The sequence below is a fragment of the Gymnoscopelus braueri genome, assembly GCF_963280865.1.
Source record: "Gymnoscopelus braueri genome assembly, chromosome: 6".
In the NCBI taxonomy this organism is placed as follows: domain Eukaryota; kingdom Metazoa; phylum Chordata; class Actinopteri; order Myctophiformes; family Myctophidae; genus Gymnoscopelus; species Gymnoscopelus braueri.
Genome location: NC_137607.1, coordinates 10,830,805 through 10,855,195, shown reverse-complemented (window position 1 = coordinate 10,855,195; position 24,391 = coordinate 10,830,805). Strand labels below are relative to the sequence as shown.

General features: G+C 41.7%; 3 protein-coding genes and 1 long non-coding RNA gene across 5 annotated transcripts; all 4 read right to left on the bottom strand.

The window, feature by feature from the left end:
* Positions 1-1,773: 1,773 nt before the first annotated feature.
* Positions 1,774-22,983, bottom strand: LOC308086531 (butyrophilin subfamily 2 member A2-like). 2 transcript variants are annotated; one of them, XR_013933253.1, is made up of 3 exons: positions 22,889-22,983; positions 18,715-18,741; positions 1,774-2,154 (listed from the first exon to the last, which is right to left on the bottom strand). XR_013933253.1 is itself a non-coding variant. In XM_080430097.1 (3 exons), the coding sequence occupies exons 2-3, from the start codon at positions 18,734-18,736 to the stop codon at positions 1,820-1,822; spliced, it is 372 nt and encodes a 123-aa protein (XP_080286223.1). In that variant the 5' UTR covers positions 18,737-18,741; positions 22,889-22,983; the 3' UTR covers positions 1,774-1,819. The 2 variants fall into 2 exon arrangements, 1 of the variants encoding a protein (XP_080286223.1); XM_080430097.1 differs by having other exon boundaries at positions 18,700-18,741.
* Positions 10,524-12,141, bottom strand: LOC308086687 (uncharacterized protein). Its single transcript, XM_080430329.1, has 3 exons — positions 12,122-12,141; positions 11,862-11,971; positions 10,524-11,666 (listed from the first exon to the last, which is right to left on the bottom strand). The coding sequence occupies exons 1-3, from the start codon at positions 12,135-12,137 to the stop codon at positions 11,355-11,357; spliced, it is 438 nt and encodes a 145-aa protein (XP_080286455.1). The 5' UTR covers positions 12,138-12,141; the 3' UTR covers positions 10,524-11,354.
* On the bottom strand, positions 12,165-13,681 carry LOC308086338 (uncharacterized protein; the record flags this gene model as incomplete). The annotated part of the gene is made up of 4 exons (XM_080429859.1): positions 12,165-12,272; positions 12,378-12,587; positions 13,206-13,416; positions 13,499-13,681. 3 exons carry the CDS (start codon positions 13,679-13,681, stop codon positions 12,433-12,435), a joined length of 549 nt encoding a protein of 182 aa, XP_080285985.1. The 3' UTR covers positions 12,165-12,272; positions 12,378-12,432.
* LOC308087646 lies at positions 13,803-15,517 on the bottom strand. The gene is made up of 3 exons (XR_013933357.1): positions 15,430-15,517; positions 14,307-14,434; positions 13,803-13,903 (listed from the first exon to the last, which is right to left on the bottom strand). It is a non-coding gene; the product is annotated as an uncharacterized lncRNA (long non-coding RNA).
* Positions 22,984-24,391: the final 1,408 nt, after the last annotated feature.

The following is a 24,391-nucleotide window of genomic DNA, read 5'->3' as shown; positions in this document are numbered from 1 at the left end:
CACTTTTTACACTACAGATAGTGTTTTACATCACAACATCTGCATGGGTCTGTTCTCCGATTCAATCTCTAGAACGAATGTCTAAGCTGTGATATGAATATGTTTTCAGTTAATACGATTAATATCAATCCAGTTAATACGATTAATATCAATCCATGTCCCTCTGCACTGTAGCAATTAGTACACCTGGTGGTGTTTCATACCTTGAAGGAGGTCAGTGCTTTAAAGGAACATTCCACTCAAATGCTATTGCTCTTCAACACATAATGATGTATAGTACTTACACAATGTTGTGTTTACTTCAACTTTAGTTGTGTATTTCCATTTTTGTTTTACTTCTACTCCACTACATCTCAGAGGCAAATATTGTACCTTTTACTCTATTGCAAGTACAGCATTTGATAGCTTCAGATTTTACAGATTGTATTATTAATACAAAATGCATAACCACTTTAAGGTAGGGTAAATTATATTTTTTGTTAAAACAAACAAAAACTAGAAAAAGTGCTCCTCGGAGCACAGGTCTCCACCAGGTCAGGTATTCTGGCCTCCTGGTGGCGCTATAATAGGCCAATGTGAAAAGGGTGCCAACCGTTCTTGCATTGACACTTTATTCATGATTTGATGCATTTTGTTCCTAAAATTTGTTTTGCTAAATTAGACCTGCTGGTGGCGCTATAACAGGCCAATGTGAGAAGGGTGCATTTCTTCCTCGGCCTAGTGGGAATGTGCGTGTGAAATTTCACTTTTTGTTCACAACGGACCAATCCTGCAAACTTTGGAAGCCAACCTTAGGCAATGAGGATGGAATATGGGAAATTGGACAGATTCGTGTTGATCACATGACTATAGTGATACTGTGTACTGATTTGCATGACGTTTGGATAAAATTTGTAGGAGTAATATACTTTTTTTTTTTTGCACAAATCGGCCTCCTGGTGGCGCTATAACATGCCCATGTGAAATATTTTGGGCAGAGGTTCTGAATTGGCATCCAGGGAGTGTGTGTGCACAGTTTCGGAGCGACCGGGCCAACGGTTCCGGAGATTAGCTGGTGACAGACGGACGGACGGACACACACACACACACACGGACGGACGGACGGACGGACAGGGGGTAAAACATACTCTCTCGCCATGCCTTCGGCCTGGCGGAGACAAAAACGTTAAAAGGTTAAAGCACTATATTCCGATTGTAGTCATTGCTATAGAGTGTGTGTTCAGTAACAGGAGTCTCTCTGTCTCTGCAGTTCTTTAATAGACAGGTAGGTGACAACATTTAAGCCAATCAGGAGAGAGAACCCATTTATCAGCTTCATTTTTACAATGTTCCAGTTCTAATTTTATCTGCTCATTTCTTTGTTTCAGCACTTCCAATTTGAGATTAGTATCATCTGTATCCTGTTTTGGTTCTCTATCCTGATTGGTGTAATCTGTATCCTGATTGGATAAAATTGGTATCCCGACCTGAAAATGCATTTTCACTTTAGTAAAGAGCTGGAGAGACTCATGTTACAGAATAAACACTCTATATAAACAATGAGAACTATCAGAATATAGAGCTATTTAACACTTATTTTAATTTGATTTGATTCAGGAAATCACTTACCCTACCTTAAAGTCCTATGTCATACTTTCGCTATTCGAAAATAAGGTGAGCTACAATGTGGCACGTTGTGAGCTTGTAGCTCTGCTATGTTTTACTTTGGTACTGAATGAATGTACTTAGTTCCTTTCCATCACTGATTAAAACACATGAGATGAACATGATCACATCGTTGTTTATGTCAAGGTTCGTGATAATTCACTGTGACGGGAGATCACTTACAACGACCTAATCTCACAGCAACCTCCTCCTGGTGTTCTCCATGTTGGACCTGACAGATGTAAACTCCTTTATCCTCTGTATAGCTGTGGTTTCTCAGTTTCAGAGACACGATGCCTTTCTGCAGCTCACTGGTGTTCAGGGTCAGTCTGTCCTCATAGCCCTTCCCCTTTTTCTCCTGACCATTCTTATACACGTAAATACACTGTGACCCCTTAAACCACCTGATTGTCATGGAAACCGCGCTGTTCTCAGGAAAGAGCTGACACGGGAGGGTGGTCTTTTTACCATAGCCCTCGACCCAGCCTTTAGTGAAGAGTTTAAAGCCATCTGTTGGAGAAAGGAAATGACATAATAACAATTACAGTTCTGTCAGGACAACTCATGAATGGATAAATCAGAATCAGTTTTTATTGTCACATCACAGGTTTACAAGGTAAAAAAGTGGGTGAAATTCATTTTAGTGCAGCTTAAGAAAACAACACCACAGCAGCCGTAAACGATGAACTGACATGAACGATGGCATGAAACAGGGCGGCAACAGCGTTGCCTCTCAATTAATCTCTCAAGAACAGATTCTTGCACTGCGTTGGAATCTGTCGGGGAGGTTCGTCATAACGTGTGCGCATGGGCGTGCCTTCAGATCAGGAAGCAGGCCGCGCTTTACCCAATCAAATGTAGTGGGCGGGATTCACGTGTCCGTCGATCCTTCCCCCCTCGAAACAAACCGAAACTAATTTAACAATAGCGTCCGCGGAGCAGACAAAACCACGGAAAGATATTCACATTTTAACTTACTCTTTCATCATAGAAACAAGTGGGCTTATAACCAATACGATCCATGTTCTCTGGGAGAAGTGGTGTTAGTGTTCCGTGTAGAAATATTGTTAGTGGGAATGAAAACATAGTCGCACCAACCGGAAGTGATGCGCTGAAGGCATACAACAAACACCGGTTTCCTTGCGCTCTGGCGTTACGTTTTCTTCCGCCCAGAGCCAACAGACATAGAACAAACAGCAGAGGGCGCTGTTTTTCATTTTCAGTTGGCGATGGGTTCCCAGATTGCCTCTCAATGAACATGAACAACAAACATAACCATGAACACCATGGCGGTAAAGGACAACTCATGAACGATAAGATATGTTTATTGAATATAAAATGAGCAATATATGTATTATGGTTTGGCAATGAATTAGATCTGCTTTTAGGTACTCTGACAAAGCACATCTCCCAACCATAGGGACTCTGAAATCCCTTTAACATAAACAGCAGATCCAAAACGACAGGTGGTAGCTGGGGTGGTGGAGGGTGAGCAGCAATTGTTTTGCAAGACAGCAGTGGAGAGAGCAGCAGCATCAGCACGAGCAGCAGCAAAAGCAAGCAGGAATGAGTAGTGCAAACTTCCAGTTTACAAAGAGCGATCTGAGAATTAAACTAGAAAAAGTGCTCCTCGGAGCACAGGTCTCCGCCAAAAAAAAAGGGGTGACATTTGATCCTCAACATAGTGTGAATGTGCGTGCAGTTTGACCGCAATCGGACGCTGCGTTCATGATTTGCGGCATTTTATTCAAAACAAGCCACTACTGCAAACTTTAGATGTGAATCTTAGTCAATCAGGATGGAATATGAAAAATTAAACACATCCGTCTTGATCACATGACTATAGAGATCATGTGTACCGATTTGCGTGAAATTTGGATAAAATCGGAAGGAGTAATATAAAAAAATGTGTTTTATATAAGTCAGCCTCCTGGTGGCGCTATAAAAGGCAGATGTGAAAAATGCAGGGCAAAGGTTTTTCCTTGACCTCTAGGGAGTGCGCTTACAAAGTTTTACACAGATCGGTGCAGTTATAAGATGTGGCATTTCTTCTTCGGCATAGAGGAAATGTGCGTGCAAAATTTCATGGAAATTGCATGCTGTGTTTATGATTTGAGGCATTTTGTTCAAAACGGAGCACTCCTACAAACTTTGGAAGCCATTTTTAGCCAATCAGGATGGAATCTGAAAAATCTGAAAGACCCGTTTCGTTTAATGACTATAGAGATACTGTGTACCGATTTGCATCACGTTTGGATAAAATCTGTAGGAGTAATGTTAAAAAAAAAATTGGGTTTGCACAAATTGGCCTTCAGGTGGCGCTATAACAGGCCCATGTGAAACATTTGAGGCAGAGGTTCTGAATTGGCATCCAGGGAGTGTGTGTGCACAGTTTCACAGCGACCGGGCCAACGGTGCCAGAGATTAGCTGCTAACACACGGACAGGACACACGGACACACACACACACACACGGACACACACACGGACGGACGGAGGGTAAAACATACTCTCTCGCCATGCCTTTCGGAAGGAAAGGAATGGAAGGAAAACATACAAAGCTCAGTTTTATCTGCAGAAATAAGTGTAAACTAGAAAAAGGCGGAGAGCACAGGTCTACGCCAGGTCAGGTACGTTATTGTGGCCTCCTGGTGGCGCTATAATAGGCCAATGTGAAAAGGGTGCCATTTATTCTTAGGTCTTTCACGGCAATCAGACACTGCATTCATGATTTGAGGCATTTTGTTCCAAAAATGTGTTTTGCTAAATTAGACCTGCTGGTGGCGCTATAACAGGCCAATGTGAAAAGGGTGGCATTTCTTCCTCGGCCTAGTGGGAATGTGGGTGTGAAAATTCACGGAAATCGCAAGCTGCGTGCATAGTTTGAGGCTTTTTGTTCAAAACGGACCAATCCTGCAAACTTTGGAAGCCAACCATAGGCAATGAGGATGGAATATGGGAAATCGGACAGATTTGTGTTGATCACATGACTATAGAGATACTGTGTACCGATTTGCATGACGTTTGGATAAAATCTGTAGGAGTAATGTAAAAAAAAAGGGTTTTGCACAAATCGGCCTCCTGGTGGCGCTATAACAGGCCCATCTGAAAAAATTGGGGCAGAGGTTCTGAATTGGCATCCAGGGAGTGTGTGTGCACAGTTTCGGAGCGACCGGGCCAACGGTGCCAGAGATTAGCTGCTAACACACAGACAGGACACACGGACGGACGGACGGACGGACGGACGGACAGGGGCGAAAACATACTCTCTCGCCATGCCTTTCGGCCTGGCGGAGACAATGAGTGTGTGATTGGATGAGTGGATGTGAACGTGGAGCTGAGACGGCCCAATGGTCGGCCGCCAACAACTGCGCTGAGTTTCCGGACAGAACTTGCTCTGCGCATGAATTGCCTAGCATGACTCATTTTATTTAACCCTCCGTCAGTGTTCGCTGCACCCCAAGTTATTGCAGTGTTCCCTATCAAATTTGACCGGCCTGTTTTAACTGATCTTAAATGAACACAAAATGCATACATCATCATTGTCATCAACCAGTGGTTAACATGAGTCTCTCCAGTTAATATATAAAGAACGGACACTATAAAAAAATATTGCCGATTTATCATGTATTGTAAAAACAAATTCAAAACCGAGACCATAATCTGCACATCAAGTTAAACAGACCTCAGTGTGTGTGTGTGTGTGTGTGTGTGTGTGTGTGTGTGTGCGTGCGTGCGTGCGTGCGTGCGGGTGTGTGCGTGGGTGTGTGTGTGTTCCTTACAAATTTATGCATGGCATTTGTGGCATCTACTTAAACAGTCCTCAGTGTCTGTGTGTGTGCGTGTGTGCGCGTGTGCGTGCGTGTGTGTGTGTGTGTGTGTGTGTGTTCCTTGCAAATGTACGCATGGCATTTGTGGCATCTAAGGCTGGTTTATTCTCTAGTGTCACAGAGAGCCTCTACACCAGACTGGTGGGTAAGGTGCTTTCCCTAGCCCTGCCAGGAACAGTCTACACTTTCTCTAATTACAGGCTGGGTTGATCGCCGTACACACCAGTGGCTCAGGAGACAGAGTGTAGAGTAGGGGTTCAATCCCCACCTCCTCCTGGCCGCGTGCAAAAGTGTCCTTGAGCAAGACACTGAACCCCTAACAGTTAAGCGAGCAGTTATAGGGCCTATTGCTGCGTTCACACGGGCAGATGCAAAGATACACGCTACCATTCATTTTCAATGGAAGCCAGCGACATGAAGATACAAAGCAGCATCCGACGTTTGTAGATCTGCTACAAAAGATACAAAGATACAAAGCAACAAATTCAAGTTGAGCTGCAGGGTTCAACTTCCTGATACAAGGATACAAAGATACCAAAATGCACAGCATATTTGTCGCTTTGTATCTGTGTTGCTCAACACGGTCGGTGACGTCAACTAAGTACACGTACTCAAGTACTGTTCTTAAGTACAATTTTGAGGTATTTTTACTTTACTGGAGTATTTCCAATTTTCAGTTCCTTTTACTTCTACTCCACTATATCTCAGGCAAATAATATTGTTCTTTTACTCCTATACAATTATTTGAAAACTTTAGTTACTAGTTACTTTGTAGATTTTTATTTGTATTACAAAACCACCGATGCAACGCATTGTGAGCTTGTAGATCTGCTATTTTCCAAAGATTTGTATGCATTTTATACATTTGAAAATGTTGTGAAATGGGATATTCTGCATAATGATTAGCTACTTTCTACTTTAAGTACATTTTGATACCAATACTTTTGTACTTTTACTCAAGTGCATTTTGAATTCCAGACTTTTACTTGTAACAGAGTATTTCTATATTGCAGTATTGATACATTTACTTAAAGCCGTACCAGGAAAGTCCAAAAATAACGATTTTTAGCAACCTCTGCTGGTCATTACCGTCATTGCAGATCTTTAGCGGAGTCCTGCATTAGGGCGCACTCCCACCAAGAGTTGGCTGGCCGCTGTTTGCAGAATCTGCCAATGCATTGTCAATGCAAATGCGTTGATTCACGCAAGAGCAGATTTTTCCGCTAGTCGCGCAGACCTTGCGTTTATCTGCTCTCCGCGACTAAGCATAAAACTGCTGGAGGCAGGCGCTGATTTTCTCCCTCTGTCCAATCGGGTGAGTGGAAGGCGGACTGTCTCAAGACTCAGGAAGCAACATGGTGCTCAAGGCAGCAGGCAGTGCGGGCTACGGGGACGGTCCTGAAAGTGAGTGACAGGCGCGACACTCCCGTTTTTTAGAATCCGCTGGCTGCAAAAAACTGTGGCCGCGCACAACCTGCGTTTAACAGTGGCCAGCCAACTCTTGGTGGGAGCGCGCCCTTACCCAGAATTCCATTTGTTTTCACGGGAAGGCGGAAGCGTTTCAAAAGCGTTCTTTTTGTTGTTTTGCAGATCTGCAGATCGTTTCTCTTAGCCAGTGGAGCTTTAGTTACCGTGAGCTGTGCTTTCTTTTGCTGTTGTTTTTCCATCTTCAAATCCAATAATGCCATAAAAACAGAGTGATATTCCTTTTTGTTACTAGCGGTAGTTCCGAGCCAAACAGGAAACCGGTGCATTTCCGTTTCCGTTTTCCCGCCGGATGACGTCATTGGTTCGGGAAATAATTTCAAAGGAGGGGGAAAGGGAGAAGCCCAGGACCTGCTGGGCTCCTTCCGGACAACCAGGGGACCAGAAGGGGTCCGTGCCGCACCGCTCGTACCAGACCGAGGCGCCTTTCTCGTCCCATACACCCCGTGCTGGCTGCCGTGGCCTGGATTCTATGGTTCCCCAGAGCCCTCAGACTTCCACCTCCAGGCACCGTGTTGACTGCCCTGACGCCGTCCCACGATGGTGTCTCGCTCTGGCCATCGGCGTCCGGATTTACGAGGCGGCAGTGGCTCAGGAGTAGAGTGGCCGGAAGAGCGGCCGGATGGGAACCGCAGGCTCCCCCAGAGTCCTTGAGCAAGACGCTGAACCTCTAGTTGCTCCCGATGAGCAGGTTGGTGCCTTGCATGGTTTCCTCTGCCATCGGTGTATGAATGTGTGTGTGTGTGAATGGGTGAATGTAATGCACAATCTATGTAAAGCGCTTTGGATAAAAGCGCTATTTAAATGCACCATTTACCATTTACAAGCCAGAACAGGGTGGAAAAAAGCAGGGAGGGATTAAAAAATAAATAAATCAATGTGATTGGTTCGCGCTTTGCTGCGTCATCGGAGCTACAGTTGTAGTTTTGTATCTTTGTATCTGGTAGTTGAACTCAGCTCAACTTGAATTTGTATCTTTGTACCTTTGTACCTTTGTATCTTTGTATCTTTGTATCTGTGTATCTGCCCGTGTGAACGCAGCATAACTGCTCCGCAAGAGCAGGTACAATGTTTCCTCCACCGTCAGTGAGTGAATGTGTGTGAATGAGTGAATGTAATACACATTTTAAGGCTCTTTGGAAAAATAAACTATAACAATGACTATAACTAATTGGCCCAACTGAACCTTCTCCAGCCATTTATTTTATTAAAGGTAGGGTAAGTTGTGTTTTTATGTAAACAATAAGTGTTAAATGGTTTTATACTCGGATAGTACTCATTGTTTGTTCAGTAACAGAGGTCTCCCCATCCCTCCAGCTCTGGATTAAACAGAAAATGCATTTTCAGGTTGGGATATCAATTGTATTCAATAAGGAGAGAGAACTCACACAGGATACACATTAAACAAGTGGAATTGTAAGTGATGACACAAATAATTGAGCAGACAAAATAGGAACTGGAACACTATAAAGTTGAAGCTATAAGTGGGTACTTTCTCACCCATTTTGTCAGTTTTGTCACCCACCTGGAAATGTATTTTCTGTTTATTATAGAGCTGGAGAGACGGGGAGACTCCTGTTACTGAACAAACACTTATGCTACCCTACCATTTAATTAAATGGTTTATCTATCAGGAAGTAAGAACAGTTCTGGCAGTGAATGAGTTAAGTGAACACAAAATGCATAAATCATCATTGTCATCAACCAGTGGTTAACATGAGTCTCTCCAGTTAATATATTAAGAACAGACACTATAAAACAAATACTGCTGAACTTGAAGAAGTGCTCCTCGGAGCACAGGTCTCCGCCAGGTCAGGTAGGTTAGTGTGGGCCAGCAATGTTGGGAATTCGCCAATCAGGTTGGAATGTGAAGAATCGGACGGATCCGTCTCGATCACTTGACTAAAGAGATAATATGTACCGATTTGCGTGATGTTTGTATTAACACTTTTGTAGTAATATAAAAATAAAAATAAATGTTTTGCAAAAATTGGCCTCCTGGTGGCGCTATAGAAGGGCAATGTTGACAGGGTGGCATTTGTTCCTCAACGCAGTGTGAATGTGCATGCAAAGTTTCACCGCAATCGGACGCTGTGTTCATGATTTGTGGCATTGTGTTCAATACAGGCCACTCCTGCAAACTTTAGATGTCAATTTTAGCCCATCATGATGGAATATGAAAAACCAAACAAATCCGTCTCGATCACATAACTATAGAAATCATGTGTACCGATTTGTGTTGGATACAATCTGAAGGATTAATATACAAAATTTTGTTTTACATAAGTCGGCCTCCTGGTGGCGCTATAAAAGGTAGATGTAAAAAATGCAGAGCAAAGGTGTTTCCTTGGCCTCTAGGGAGTGCACATACAAAGTTTTACTCGGTGCAGTTATAGGTAAAAACACGAATCGGCATGTTATAGCGCCACCATGAGGCCGATTTGAACATTTTCAAGTGGCATTTCTTCCTCGGCCCAGTGGGAATGTGCGTGCAAAATTTCACGGAAATTGCATGCTGTGTTCATGATTTGAGGCATTTTGTTCAAAACGGAGCACTCCTGAAAACTTCAGAAACCAATCTTAGCCAATCAGGATGGAATATGAAAAATCAGAAAGACCAGTTTTGTTTAATGACTACAGAGATACTGTGTACCGATTTGCGTGATGTTTGGACAAAATCTGTACACTGCAAAAAATGGCCATCTAAAAATAAGAAAAAAAATATGTAATACAAGTGTATTTTGATTGAAATAAGCAATCTAATCTGCCAATGGAACTAGTATACTTTAGCTTGTCAAGATGTCTTGAAATAAGATGTGATATGTGGGCTTTCAAGATAAAAATACATCTTGGAATTAGTAGGAAAAACTAATTGTGAGCTATATTAACTAATATTAAGTTATATAATAGATCAAATATTTCTTGAAGTTAGCTGGAAATACTCAAATTAAACAATTGTTACTAATATTAGGAAATGCTTTTTGTGTCATAATAAGACATTTTGTCCTGTTTGGCAAGCCTATTCATTTCAAATCAAGCATATGCATCTTATTCTAAGCTCTACAAAAGTGATATTGTTCTAGATATAAGACCCATCACCCAGTTTGGCAAGCCTATTCATTTCAATTCAAGCGTATGCATCTTATTCTAAGCTCTACAAAAGTGATTTTGTTCTAGATATAAGACCCATCACCTACTTCAAATAAGACTGAAATAATTAAAACAAGTCTTGCATTAAAGAAATACAATTTATTTTCTATGTATACCTTATATAAAATACAGTACGTGCAGCATCACATGGCAACTTCACAGTATACATACAGTGTGTCTGACTGGAGCACCATTCACCCTTCCCTCCAACCATTGACTGGACAGAGGCCATTCACAACATAAAAAAGAAAACATAAAATAATATTGCACTGGCATTAGATGCTTTCAATACTTTTTGGCTCACAATAAATACATGTACACACAATATTGAAAATCGCAGAACATGTCAAATGTGTATGACATTGAGGTCATACCTGAACATATGACCAATGTCATGTCCCTCAAAACACGTACAAAGTGCTTACTGTATATTTTCACATTCAAATAGGGCATTTCTTTAAAAGGGCAAGAACACAAGGTAGGGTTGCCTTGGCATGATACAACTCCAAGGTGGACAAGAAATCCAAAATAGTCATTAGAAATTGATCAATATGCTCCTCATTGACTTACATTGTACAGTGAAACAGCTCTCAAAGTCTCTCCTTTAGCCCGTACACAAACAGCTGATTCAGACATTATAGAACATCACAAAACCCATGTTTTTCCTTTTTAAATTTAAGATTTCAACTTCCACTTGATTTTACTATTTGAAGATCCGGATGCGGATCCAGTCCAGGTTTTGTTCCTCATAAAAATAGTTTTATAAAAAAAAAGTGGAAAAAAACAGTACTGGGTTTTATGATGTTCCATTTTGTCTTAATCAGCTTTGTTTGCGTTTGTTTACGTGCCAAAAGAGTGACTTTGAGAGCTGTTTCACTATACAATGTAAGCCAATGAGGCAATGGACCAATCATTTTTGATTTCTTGCCTACCTTTGGAGTTGCATCATGGCAAGGTAACTACACAATCCAAACCTCTACCAATATTTCCTCTACCCTGATATTTTAAGATTCAAAATAAAGTTATTGCTTTAACACAAACAGCTGGTTAATATAACACATTCCTCAATATAAAGTGCAGTGTAATAACATTCAAATTAAACGGTTCGGTATTGAACATGTACTGCTCGGCTAACAAGGCTACATAGAATTTAAGGCTGTGGATTGCAGCCTAGAATACTATCTAGGCTGTGGATTATAGCAAGGATGGGGATGGGGGTACTTCAGTCCACATCTGACCATAAGCTTTAGTGGCCGATGAAAGCTTTCCAATCGGCCATGAATTTCTTGTAAGATGGAGTGAGGTCTCCCTCATGGATTTCGTCCATGAGGACCTCCGTTTGTATGACAGAAGGCAGAGTGGCTACACACTTGGGGTACCTAAGGTGTAGGGCATAATAGTAGGCCATAAGGTACAAAACACCCTCTGCTACCTCACATTTTGGGAGTGTATGTATGGGCTCATCTCCTATAGCCAGGAGGAAGCCGGACTCACTCACAATCAGCACAGGAGAGGATAGAGGACGCTTCTTCAAGTACACATTGGGGTCTTCTTTTTCCTTTAACACAAAACACACACATCCGTCTATCAAGTAATGCACTTTTGTTTCAATGATCATTTCATTTGTTAAACCTGAGCCAGCTAAATCCTGATGAAGTTATATGCAGGACCTTCAGCTATAACTATTTCAACACATCAGATTGTGTTGCTTTTGACAAGTGAATATTATACTGTAATGTTGTACACAGCTCACCTCCAGGACATGCACCAGAGCCTCACTCGCGTCTCCTAGCCTCTTTGGAGCAGCAGTCGTAGAGGGGAACAGTGATGGCAGTGCACGGAGGACCATGAGAGCCTGTTGAACTGTTGAGGAAAAGATTCATTACATTTATACTTAGATAAAAATGCACAATCAATGATCTACAATAGATATCTCTATATATATTTAAGACAAAAAGAGAGATAGAGACTTGCACATCAACGTGATATATCCACCCAACATCAAGTGCTTACTTTTGGTCATTCCCATTGGAGGTTTCATCATCTTTCATCTCGACACGCCATAAAACTGCAGCTTCTGGCAGAAGTCGTGCCATCTTCCTTTCAGTTCATCAATGTAGTCGATGTTATTCTTGTCCAGGATGAGGCGAAGTTCCTCCATCACCTATGAAATATTCAATATATAAACACGTTTGAATGCATCATCTAGGAGGAAATTGGCAAAACATTGGTAGATGTTTTGAATTATGCCTTATCAACATTCACTTACATGTGCAATGAAATGGAAGCACGGATATCCCTCTATAATTTTGTTGTATTTGTCCTCATCGCGCACGGAATCTGAATCGATGAATGCTCTTCTGGCTTTGAATTCCAAATCCTGGAGCTGAGAAACAGACTTGGGTTTTGTGGAGCTTGGCCATGGTTGCTGGACTGTCGGACTCGGAATCAGGACTGTCGATGTCTGCCGGCTTGTTAGCTAGAAGACACAAAAATACATCATTAAAGTCAAGTAGCTCTATATTCTGATATTAATCATAGTGTGTTTGTTCATTAACAGGGTTCTCCTGTCTCTCCATCTCTACTAAACATAAAATGCATTTTCAGTTTGGGATACCAATTTTATCAAATCAGAAGAGAGAACTCATAAAGGATAAACACGTGAAATTGGAATTGATGACACAAAGTAGTGAGGAGACAAAATGTGTGAACTAGGACACTATAAAATTCTAGCTGAAATGGGTACCCTCTCCTGATTGCCTAAAATTGGCAACACAACTGTTAAATGTATGTTCTGTTTATTAAAGAGCTGGAGAGACACGGTTGTGTTATGCAAACACAACATAAAATAAATACATAACATTTGATATGAATGAGTGATTATAAAGTAAAGTAGTTGCTGCACATGATATTGGATGATTCAGGTCTCTAATAACAGTCAAAGCAGAATGCACATTTGCCAATACTAACCCTTCTACTTTATTTTACGAGTGCATCATGAAAACCAAAATGTGATATGGGTTAATTAGACCTGTAAACATCACAAAAATATGAACCCCTACGCGGGTAAATGTGTAAATATAAATTTGAAGGTCACCTCTTTCTGGGGTCGTATTCTCCTCTGAGGAGCAGTCTAGAATGATGGTCGAGTCACTCGAAGAATCGATTTCCTCTGTGTCAGTTGGCTGCTCAAGACGGGGCATCATCGGCTGCGGGCGGTGCTTCTTTGAAGGTCTCCCATCTGGAAAGATCTTTTGGGGGGATCTCAGGTTCTGCAATCGTTTGAATAGCTGTCCATACACAGTGACCTGCACAAGACAAAAGTAAAGCAGTCTAAACTCCACTTAAAATGCCAACACTGTAGTCATGAACTGGATACATTTCACTTACCCATGTAGTGTTATTGTTCAGGTCCTGCAGCATGGGGTAGTACAGGACTATTATTTTTGCCATATCTGTGACTTCTGGTTGTGATGGGTATCGGTCAGATTCAGCATCCCCCTTTGCCCTCAGGATTGCGATCATACTGGTCATGGTGTTACGGATGAGCCGGCATCTGAGGTCCTTGGACATTTCGCAGTTCCGCTCTTCACCCCTCTTCGCCAACACAAAGTATCGTTTTCGGACGTGCTCAAGTTTGCTGTATGTGTATACGTAGCCTGGGATGGATATCTTCACAACCTTTTCAGGGGTTGTGTAGTTTGCAGCTGGACATCCTCCAACAGGTGTTGAAGTCTGTGGCAGTGGTGACTTGTTAGCAGAAGTAGAACCGCCTGAGTCTTCTCGGCCAGATTCCTATAAAATAAAAGATTATGAAGTACTGGCAAAACCAACATTTCCTTTTTACTGTGTTGTTAAACTGCACTGACAACATAGCACAAGAATGTTTAATGCGCCAGCTAACCGAACACCAATGAATATCTGAACCAGAGGATATTGGAGAAATGAATTAACAATTGTTGATCATGGTTTGCATTATTACTCTGTTAAGCAGAATAAACAGTTTTGTGGTATAATAAATCAATAAAAGGTAGGCTTGGAGAATGCCTAATGGTGTTACAGCCTAAACAAGTACCAATGCAACAAAGTTAACTTAAAGTTAGTCCATTTAAAAATAATTTAACAACTGAACACTTCTATAAGCCATCATGACTTATATAGGTTGCTACTTAATGCTGTGTTATTGTTAGAAACTGACCTCGACATCAACATGACCTGAAGACTGCCAGACTGCTCTTCTCCTCAAGAAGTTTTCTGGGCCTGGTAAAAGATCCCGCAAGTCTGAACGAGTCAGGGTGCGCATCATTGCCTCACTGATGCTTGCAGCTATAGGAAAATAGGTAAAAAAAACAATATCAAATATTGCCACCTGGTTGCTGGGCCAACTGGAGTCTGGGGACTGGAGCTGCAAATATTATTAAGTATTCTAATATTTTTTAGAAGTGTTTTTATAATATTAATTAAACTGATTTGATCCAGGGGGTCGTCAGCTAAATGACTGATAATTAGGAACCAAATGGACCCTTACCGGTCCATTTGTACACAGTTACACAGGTTAACAGGTCTGTAACCCTCTGAGTTACTGCTGCATCCATAAATACAATAACAAGCACATAGGTGGCTTTATATCTAACCATCTATATAAAATTCGAAATAATAGCCCTACAAAAAAGGTATATAAAAATAATGTTTAACTAGAACTTTGTCACTAGACAAAATTACAGGTTAATGAGAGTAAATACAATTATTTTTGTATACTAGCCTGCATGTTCCAGTTATCCAAAGGGTTTGGCATATGCACAATGTCCCATTTCACAAGTTTCCAAATGAATAAAAACCTTTGAAAATAGCAGATCTACAAGCTCACAACGCGTCACAAATGTGAGCTTGTAGATTGGCTATTTTCAAATAACCAAAGCATCTAGGTCTGAATTGGTATGTTTTACAAAGTAACTTGAAACTAAAGTTCTCAAATAATTGTAGTAGAGTAAAAGTATAACATTTGACTCGGATGTAGTGGAGTAGAAATAAAGTTTTGAAAATTGGAAATACTCCAAATAAAAGTACTTCAAAATACCTCAGAATTGTGCTTAAATACAGTACTGAGTAAATGTACTTGAGTTACTTTCCACCACTGCTTTTACTTAAGTAAAAAAATGTAGTACTTTTTCCACCACTGGTCATTTCTCACATCTATAACAAATCAAACTTCATTAAAAGCGTCAGAATAGGTACAATATGATGGACATGCCAAAAAATTACAGATTTACAAGCTCACAAGTATCTGACATTATGTTTAAAAATATTTGCATGCATATTACCCCTTAAAGTCGACACAGTGAAGTCATCCATGTTGTTATGGCAGCTAGCTGGTTAGCCACTTAGCCCAGCTTCTTGGCTGCATTCTGCTAGTGTGTACAAACAAACAGATGCATTTCAGACATAAATAACATTCACCGTTAATGTAATCAACTTCAAAAGTAAAATCTAATGTTGTATGTAACTTACCAGCAATAACGTGTGGTTTCAAATCAGGTTCGTTGGTAAACTTTGATAAAGTTGCAGAAAAATAAGATGGTGTTCTCATCATCACCTGGGAGCTGTAATCAAGCTCAGCGCACAGCTGTGTGTGTGAAACTGACGTCAAAGGAGCCGCCCATGGGTCGCTACCATTTCCAAAAGGAGGGGGGATTTGTGACACTAATTCATTCATGAATCAATTTAAAACGCATAGTTTCTTAATTTATGAGGGGTTTATATGTGTACGTAAACATTCGTTTTTGTTCCCTACATTTTGTGCAGTGGAATTAAAATGAAAATATAAGATAACTGAAATATAACTATACCCTACATAGTCTGGTATATTATGGACCGGCAGTGGTGGAAAAAATGACTAATTTTTTTTACTTAAGTAAAAGTATCAATACTGCAATGTAGAAAGATATACTCTGTTAAAAGTAAAAGTCTGGAATTCAAAATTTACTTGAGTAAAAGTACAAAAGTATTGGTATAACAATGTACTTAATGTACCAAAGTAAAAGTACTCATTATGCAGAATTTCCCTTTTCACAAGTTTTCAAATGTATAAAATGTATACAAAATCTTTTGAAAATAGCAGATCTACAAGCTCCGCACTGTGAGCTTGTAGATCTGCTATTTTCAAATGGCCTAAATGTATATAGGGTTGAAGGAATACAAGTCAGGTGGCCTGAGGTGGGCATCAGGGCACCCATAGAGTTATAATATATCACCATATTTTTGGGACAACTGGGCACCAAAACCATCTGAGCACTAGGGACATGTGGGCACCTGGACGAGTGGGCACTTAGGGGTGGAGACATGTGGGCACTAGGGACCTGTGGGCACCTGGACAACTGGGCACTAGGGACATGTGGGCATTTGGGCAACTGGGCACTAGGGACAAGTGGGCACTAAGAACATGTGGGCACCTTCACAACTGGGCACTAGGGACATTTGGGCAGCTGGACAACTGGGCACCAAAACCATCTGGGCACTAGGGACATGTGGGCACCTAGACGAGTGGGCACTTAGGGGTGGAGACATCTGGGCACTAGGGACATGTGGGCACTAGGAACATGTGGGCACCTGGTCAACTGGGCACTAGGGACATGTGGACAACTGAGGGGGTCCCTGTTTCATCTCTCTCTCAGCTAAGGGGGCCATGCTTTATCTCTCTCTCTCAGTTAAGGGGGTCCCTGTCTCATCTCTGTCTCAGCTAAGAGGGCCCAGATGGTTTTGGTGCCCAGTTACCATCTGAGCACTAGGGACATGTGGGCATTTGGGCAACTGGGCACTAGGGACAAGTGGGCACTAAGGACATGTGGGCACCTTCACAACTGGGCACTAGGGACATTTGGGCAGCTGGACAACTGGGCACCAAAACCATCTGGGGCACTAGGGACATGTGGGCACCTACACGAGTGGGCACTTAGGGGTGGAGACATCTGGGCACTAGGGACATGTGGGCACTAGGAACATGTGGGCACCTGGTCAACTGGGCACTAGGGACATGTGGACAACTAAGGGGGTCCCTGTTTCATCTCTCTCTCAGATAAGGGGGCCCTGCTTTATCTCTCTCTCAGTTAAGGGGGTCCCTGTCTCATCTCTGTCTCAGCTAAGAGGGCCCAGATGGTTTTGGTGCCCAGTTATCCCTAGTGTGCAGATGGTTTTGGTGCCCACATGACCAGTTACCATTTTTTGAAAGTCATCAGTGGTTTGATTGATTGATTGAATATTGTATTAGGCAAACAAATGTAAAACAGCACAATTACATTTAAAATACTTTGACTAAAAGGTCCGTCCAAAAAAGTCCTTGCGGTCTAGTTTCCATTGAGGTCCTTGGTATTCAATTCATAGTCATATATAGTAGCACCAAACAGTTCAAATATCAACAAAACAAAAAAATGCAGAGTTTGGTCTTGTGAAAAACATTTATATTGTAAATTCATCATTGTATTGTTTTGAATGCCAACCTCTCTCTACAGTTGGGTGGAATGATCAGTATTTAGTGTATGAGGTAGAAGTTCCTTACCAGGCTCAAGCCAATATTTTTGTTGATCCTGGAAATCTTGTTGATTATATGCCATACTACTATGTGACATTAAATAATAGAAAGTACATGCCGATTAGGTATAAGCTCACAGACGTCATTGCACATGCTTAATGTTGTGTGGGGAAGAAAGAAAACTGACTTTTCCAATAAAGATGTATTTTCTGGAAATAAACTAAGTCTATGTCTTGATATGAGAGGATACATCTTTTACAAATAACACAACGCCTTAAAAAATGTGTGATATGCCAAAAAAGCTTGTTTTATCCAAGACATGACTCAATACCAGATAATTTCAAGATTTTATCACTCACCAAGACATTCAAGTTACACTGTATGAAAACAAGCCCCTATATCTCACAGAAATAAGACTGGTTAGATGATTGTACCTTATATTAAGTGTGATGAGGCATTTTGAATAGAAATAAGCCAGATGTACTTCATAAGATTTTGATTTTTTGCAGTGTAGGAGTACAGTCAAAAAATGTGTTTAGCAAAAAGTGGCCTCCTGTTGGCGCTATAACAGGCCTGTGTGAAAAATTTGGGGCAGAGGTTCTGCTCTGGCGTCCACAGACAGAAGGCCCGACGGACGGACACACGGACGGACGGACAGGGGGGCAAAACATACTCTCGCCATGCCTTTCGGCCTGGCGGAGACAATTATCATGTATTGTAAACACAAATTCAAAACAGAGACCATAATCTGCACTTCAACTTAAACAGTCCTCTGTGTGTGTGTGTGTGTGTGTGTGTGTGTGTGTGTGTGTGTGTGTGTGTGTGTGTGTGTGTGTGTGTGTGTGTGTGTGTGTGTGTGTGTGTCTGTGTGTGTCTGTGTGTGTGTGTGTGTGTGTGTGTGTGTGTGTCTTGCAAATGTATGCATGGCATGTGTGGCATCTAAGGCTGGCTTATTCTCTATAGTGTCACAGAGAGCCTCTATACCAGACTGGTAGATGCTTGTGGAAAACCCAACTATTTAAGTAGGTCTATCTATCAGGAAGTAAGAACAGTGCTGTAACCCTACCATACCACAGCGTACCATCAACTCTGGACTCTGCCATATCTCCTGTATAAAGAAAAAAAAGAAAAAAGCCAAATCACCACACATATCCTCATAAAATGCATACATACATATTATACATTAGTATCTTTACATTATTATTTGTGTATTGTGTCGAGGAGACTGGGTATTCATCGGTGTGGACCTGACCCACATCTTGTCTCCCCCATGATGAAGATGAGCGGGCCCGAGGTCCGCCGGACATGATTGCATCAGAACGGCGTACACCATAACTTCCTCTTATCAATGACTTGCTGTTTTTGACAATGTACTGTATGTTATGACCCGTTGCTATGGTGTCAGCTGCAATGGGGGACTTTTGGGGAAGCAGGGCCATATTAGGCTTGTCGGATGTAATGAAATTGTATAAATACTGCTATATAATTCTGTTCGGGGGGGTTGGTTGGTAGAGGAGCATGGTGTGCGTATGAGGTGACACATTGTTCCCCCGACTTACGATAGGGACATAGCCTTGTATGGAGCTTCTCCCATATCCCCTCCCCCCCATATTCTATTGGGCTCTCTCCTTTTAGATCATCTTGGTGACCAGACAGCAACGAGGTGAGCCTTGATGGTCTCTGAGAGTCCCCCGTACCAAGCCAGGAAAGAGAAGGTAAGGAGGCTTTCTATGTGGCAGCTGTAGAATCTACGATGGATGGCAATGTCCTTACTGTACGTCTCAGCCTCCATAGGAGGTGCATGGGTGCTGCTCGCACTTTGCAAGATGGCATGTCTGTCGACCCACTGTCAATAGTGGTAAGTGCTCATTTAAAAATATATATTATGTCACTTCATCGCCTCGTTATAATTGCACTTGTGTGCTTTACTACTCTTGTACTATTGTACTTGTACTATTAACACAAACTGCTACAAGTTTAAATGCATGCAAATTAATCGCAAATAACAAACACTCCTGGTGAGTACGGACAATAAGCCTAAAGCCGGAAAAAAAGAAAACTTTGCAGTGCGACACATTGTGAGCTGGTAGATCTGCTTGCATATCTCCTACATTGGCTTGTAGAGCTGCTATTTTCAGTGTGACCCCTAAACCTGTCTAAAAAAAAGTCTGAAAACCTTGTTTTAAAAATCATGAAACAACAATGTATCTTGTGAGGACCAGGAAAATTGCCCTCACAATGTCTATTTCTCTAATTCTACTATTGTTTTGTATTGCTTGTGGGGACTTTCGGCCCTGACAGAGGATGAACACATAACCCCTGCACCCAGCCTTCAGTCTGGCAGGGATAGTTAAAGTCCCATGCATGACATGCTGGCCTTAAGTATGCGCAGTGGTGGAAATGGCGTTGCACGCTTGGGAACGGCGTTCCCATAGCAACCGTTGCGGGGGAACGCTGTGAACACGTGTGGGAACGCTCTTCAGAGCGTCCAACTTTTTTTTTTTTTTTTATATATATCTTTTTTTTTTTTTTACATAACATTTTTAATTTATGGTTGCTGTATGAGGCCAAACGTGACACAAACATTCTTACGTTTTCCAATGTTGTAAAAATGTGTAGAATAAATATTAAGTTTCAACAATTCTGTCAACTAAGAATTACATCATAGCCACACATGTCCGTACAACGGCGTGCAACGGTACGCTACGTGACGGTAGCCCCGTCCACTCCTATGTAAAAAAAAAAACGGAACGGTACTTCCGGTTTTAAACTTAACATGGGAGTGGATGGGACTTCCGGCGTCCGTACGGCAACTTGACGGACGCTTTACGGACATGTGTGGCTGCTGTACCCATAGCCTGCGACACACGTTTCGGCACGGCGCCAGCCAGCCATGTAAACAAACCGGTGGATGTGTGGTTCACTGCTACGCTATGGATTCTAAAGGCAAAAGGAAAGATAGCTGAGGAAAACAGGATTTAACAGTTCCTGGACAGAGGCATTTGCTTTCATTGCCACTTCAGATGGATTTCCTGAATGTTTGCTCTGCAATGAAAAGTTATCAAGTAAGTCCTGTGGTGCGCTGAGCCTGCTCAGTGTTGCCATGTCTGATTACTATAAGCGACTTTGGGCTTGTTTTCCTGTAAAGTCACTTGTAAATATTCAGTTGCTGGTTGCTTTTCTTTTGTCTTGTTTCTGAATTGTAGTTGCTTATTTGGGCTTGCTTTCAAGATTATTTTTGAAAATAGCTGATTTAATAGGGCTCAAGTGGTGAAACTGGTCGCTTCTTTTGGGCTTGTTTTCATAGACCTCGTCGCTTGTTTCTCTCACAGAATCTGGCAGCACTGATCGTGGAATATTTTGACAACATTAAAATGAATGCTCATTTACTATTTGCAAGTAACTAGTAATTTGTATAGGCTAATATACACTTTATATGGCTAATATGCCTATGCTGAGAAACGGTCTAGTTGTTGTCTAATATAATCCACAAAATACATTAGTATAAACCCATTTTGTTTGAATATTTTATTAGGCAGAAATTGTTTTTTGTGATAATAAATTGGTAAAATCATGCAAAAATATGAATTAAATAACATAACCCTAACCTAACTCCTAATCCTAACCCTAAAACCAAAATAAAGAAACCAAAAACTGGAAAAAAAACTGACCCAATCCGCCCAGAACCGCGAAAAAAACGAACCCAATCCGCCCAGAACCGCAAAAAAAATCGCGCGTGCGCGCTTCCGCACGCGCGCGGGTCACACATGCACGCGCGCTGCGCGCGCGTGCATGTGTGACTAGTAGGGTTCCCAAAGCGAATCCAGGCCATTTCCACCACTGAGTATGCGTGGCACTTTATCTGTTTATTTTGATCCACACTTCCCTATGAATTGAATGCAGTTCAGCCAGTTACTATCTTTGTCTTACTGCAGTGGCGTAATTTGCATGGTATGTGTTGTGCGAACCAATGCTCTCGATTGTACACTGGAAGCCCCCCCCCCCCATCGGATCTCGTACTATTTCCCATAATAAACAGTGCACAGGCGGAGCTCACTTACACTCTTCAAGGAGATATTACAATAATTCAGTGGAAGCACAATGAAGTATATTACATGTGTACGTAACTATGTAGGAGGAATAGAGCAAGCTGTGTGTGTGTGTGTGTGTGTGTGTGTGTGTGCAACCCGATCTCCAGAGACATTGCACGGAACGAGTGCACTTCATTCCGTGGATAGCCGCCTCGGAACTCCCGAATTGCGTGCATATGGTACGGCGCTCCCTTTGTGACAAAACCATTTCGGAGGCACGCAGTCACAGGCGAACTGTCACCCCGTGAAGGACCACCGAGGGAGCTAAGGCGACCGAGTTGCCGTCCTGAACGGTGGGACGTTCGCCTGTGCCTACTCAGCGCCGTTTGAGTTATGTACCGATAGGCACAGAATCGTAATTTTTTTTGTGGGGACTGCTCTGCTTCCGGGTTTTTCCGGGTTGCGACTGGTTACGCCCACCGTGGGACTCGCCGTACATATGCACGCAATTCGGGAGTTCCGAGGCGGCTATCCACGGAATGAAGTGCACTCGTTCCGTGCAATGTTACGGTAATCTCTGGAGATCAGGCTGGTGTGTGTGTGTGTGTGTGTGTGTGTGTGTGTGTGTGTGTGTGTGTGTGTGTGTGTGTGTGTGTGTGTGTGTGTGTGTGTGTGTGTGTGTGTGTGTGTGTAAAATAAATAGCAGATCTACAAGCTCATAGCGTGGCACAACAATATATGGATCCGAGATGTAGTGGAGCAGAAGTAAAAATATTGGAAATTGGAACTACTCAAATAAAGTACAAATACCTCAACATTGTAGTAAATGTACTAAGTTACTTTCCACCACTGCCCATGGGAATAAAAGTAAAGCTAGACCAGCGTCTTACTGGTGCCAGGACACATGCAAACTGTCTCTCCACCTTGGTATGCTGGTATGCTGTGTTTCTGTGCACTGCCAGCACACTGCTGAATCTCCCAAAGATAAGAGTGTTAAAAAGTGTTCCGAAAAGCAATGAAAAGTGAGAAATTAGAATAATGGAATGGATATAAAAACATTTGTCTAATCAATTAAAAGTACAACTCCAATTTACAATTAGTGAGAAATGAAAAAGGCTAAACTACACACCGACAGAGTTTATAGGCAGACAGACAGACAGACAGACAGACAGACAGACATTAAATTAAACTCTTACTCAGACAGACATTACATTAAACTCTTACTCTATGGTTGATGTGAATGAAGTATCAAATGTCCTGTCCCTTCGATGGTGAAGCTCCGACTAACCTGATATGCCCAGTAGCTGTATACCTGGGCGACTGCCCAGAGCACCTGATTGGATGCCTGATCTGTCAGTCATCATACAAAAATGGGCCAATACCTTGACACCTGCCCCTTAAAGGTAACTCCCCCTCTGTTAATGTCATCATCTTTATTTAGCTCAATCACACTGAACCTATTTGATGGTTGTATGCCCTTCCACTTTCTACATAATGCTTTATCTAGCAGTGTAAATGTATTGTAATGACCCATCATTGTTTTGAAATTATGCCCTGTTTCTTTATTTTATATTAATTGTTTGTCTTCGTTTATGCTCTTTTTTCTTACTCTTCATTTTATTTTTATGTCTGTCTTTTTTGAAAAACCTAATAAAAATATTATAAACAACAACAGCTTTATTTAGCTCAACAAATAACACCACTGGATTCAAAACATTTTCGCAGTGAACAGCTTTAACACGCATTTATGAAAAAAAATCCAGTACTTGAGTCAAACTATAGATACAAGTGAAAGTTGCTCTGTCAAATGTGTACTTGAGATAAAGTACTTATGACTGTTACGGGTGTCAGTAGTTGATAGTTTCATGATAAAAAGGAGTTGGCTGTCCTCGCCGCAACGACATAGTGAGGAGTTGGCGTAAAGCCCGGGCTGGGATGTGGCCCTTCTCCACCCGGAGGACCCCTTCGAGTCGAGCTGGCAGCTGCTTATCTTTGAGGTCCTCGAAATGTTGCAGGTACTTGTTTGCGCAGGCCACCATTGTATCCTTGGTCTTGGTGTGTAGCAGTCCACACGTCACAATCATCCCACTCACAGCATGCTTAAAAAAGGGCTTTGGCATTATGTGGGGGGTGTCACAGTAAAGGTGGACGAAGTTGAGCTCAGGGCCTTCCAGCCCAACTCTGGCAAAAAGCTCTTGCATTGTGGTGTCTACCTGGCCAACATTGATGTCTCAGATGTATTTTATGTTCCACTACCCCCTGCAACAGGACTTTCCTGTTCTAATAATCTGCAGGGTCATCAACTGGAGCTAGGATTGGAATACATCTATTTCCCCCGCAACCTGAGGGAACCTCCATGTATCTCTATATCCCTGGACTATCACCCTTAACTCTGCATCAGATGGGGTCTTGATGTATTGGTGTTGCATGACTCGATTTATGTCTGTCACGACCTCTGGTGTAACATAATAATAATAATATAATAATAAACTATTTTTATAGCACCTTTCATGACAACAAATGCAGCCCTAAGTGCTGTACATAAAAAAGATCAACAAAAGATAAATGCAATAAAAAAACAATCAAAAACAGAACAAATTAAAAGGAGACAAGATCAAATTAAATCAATACAACAAAATAGCATGAACAAAACAAAACATGGAATCAACTAAAAGCAAGAGTAAAAAAAGTGTGTCTTGAGCTTGCTTTTAAAGCTATCTATGGTTG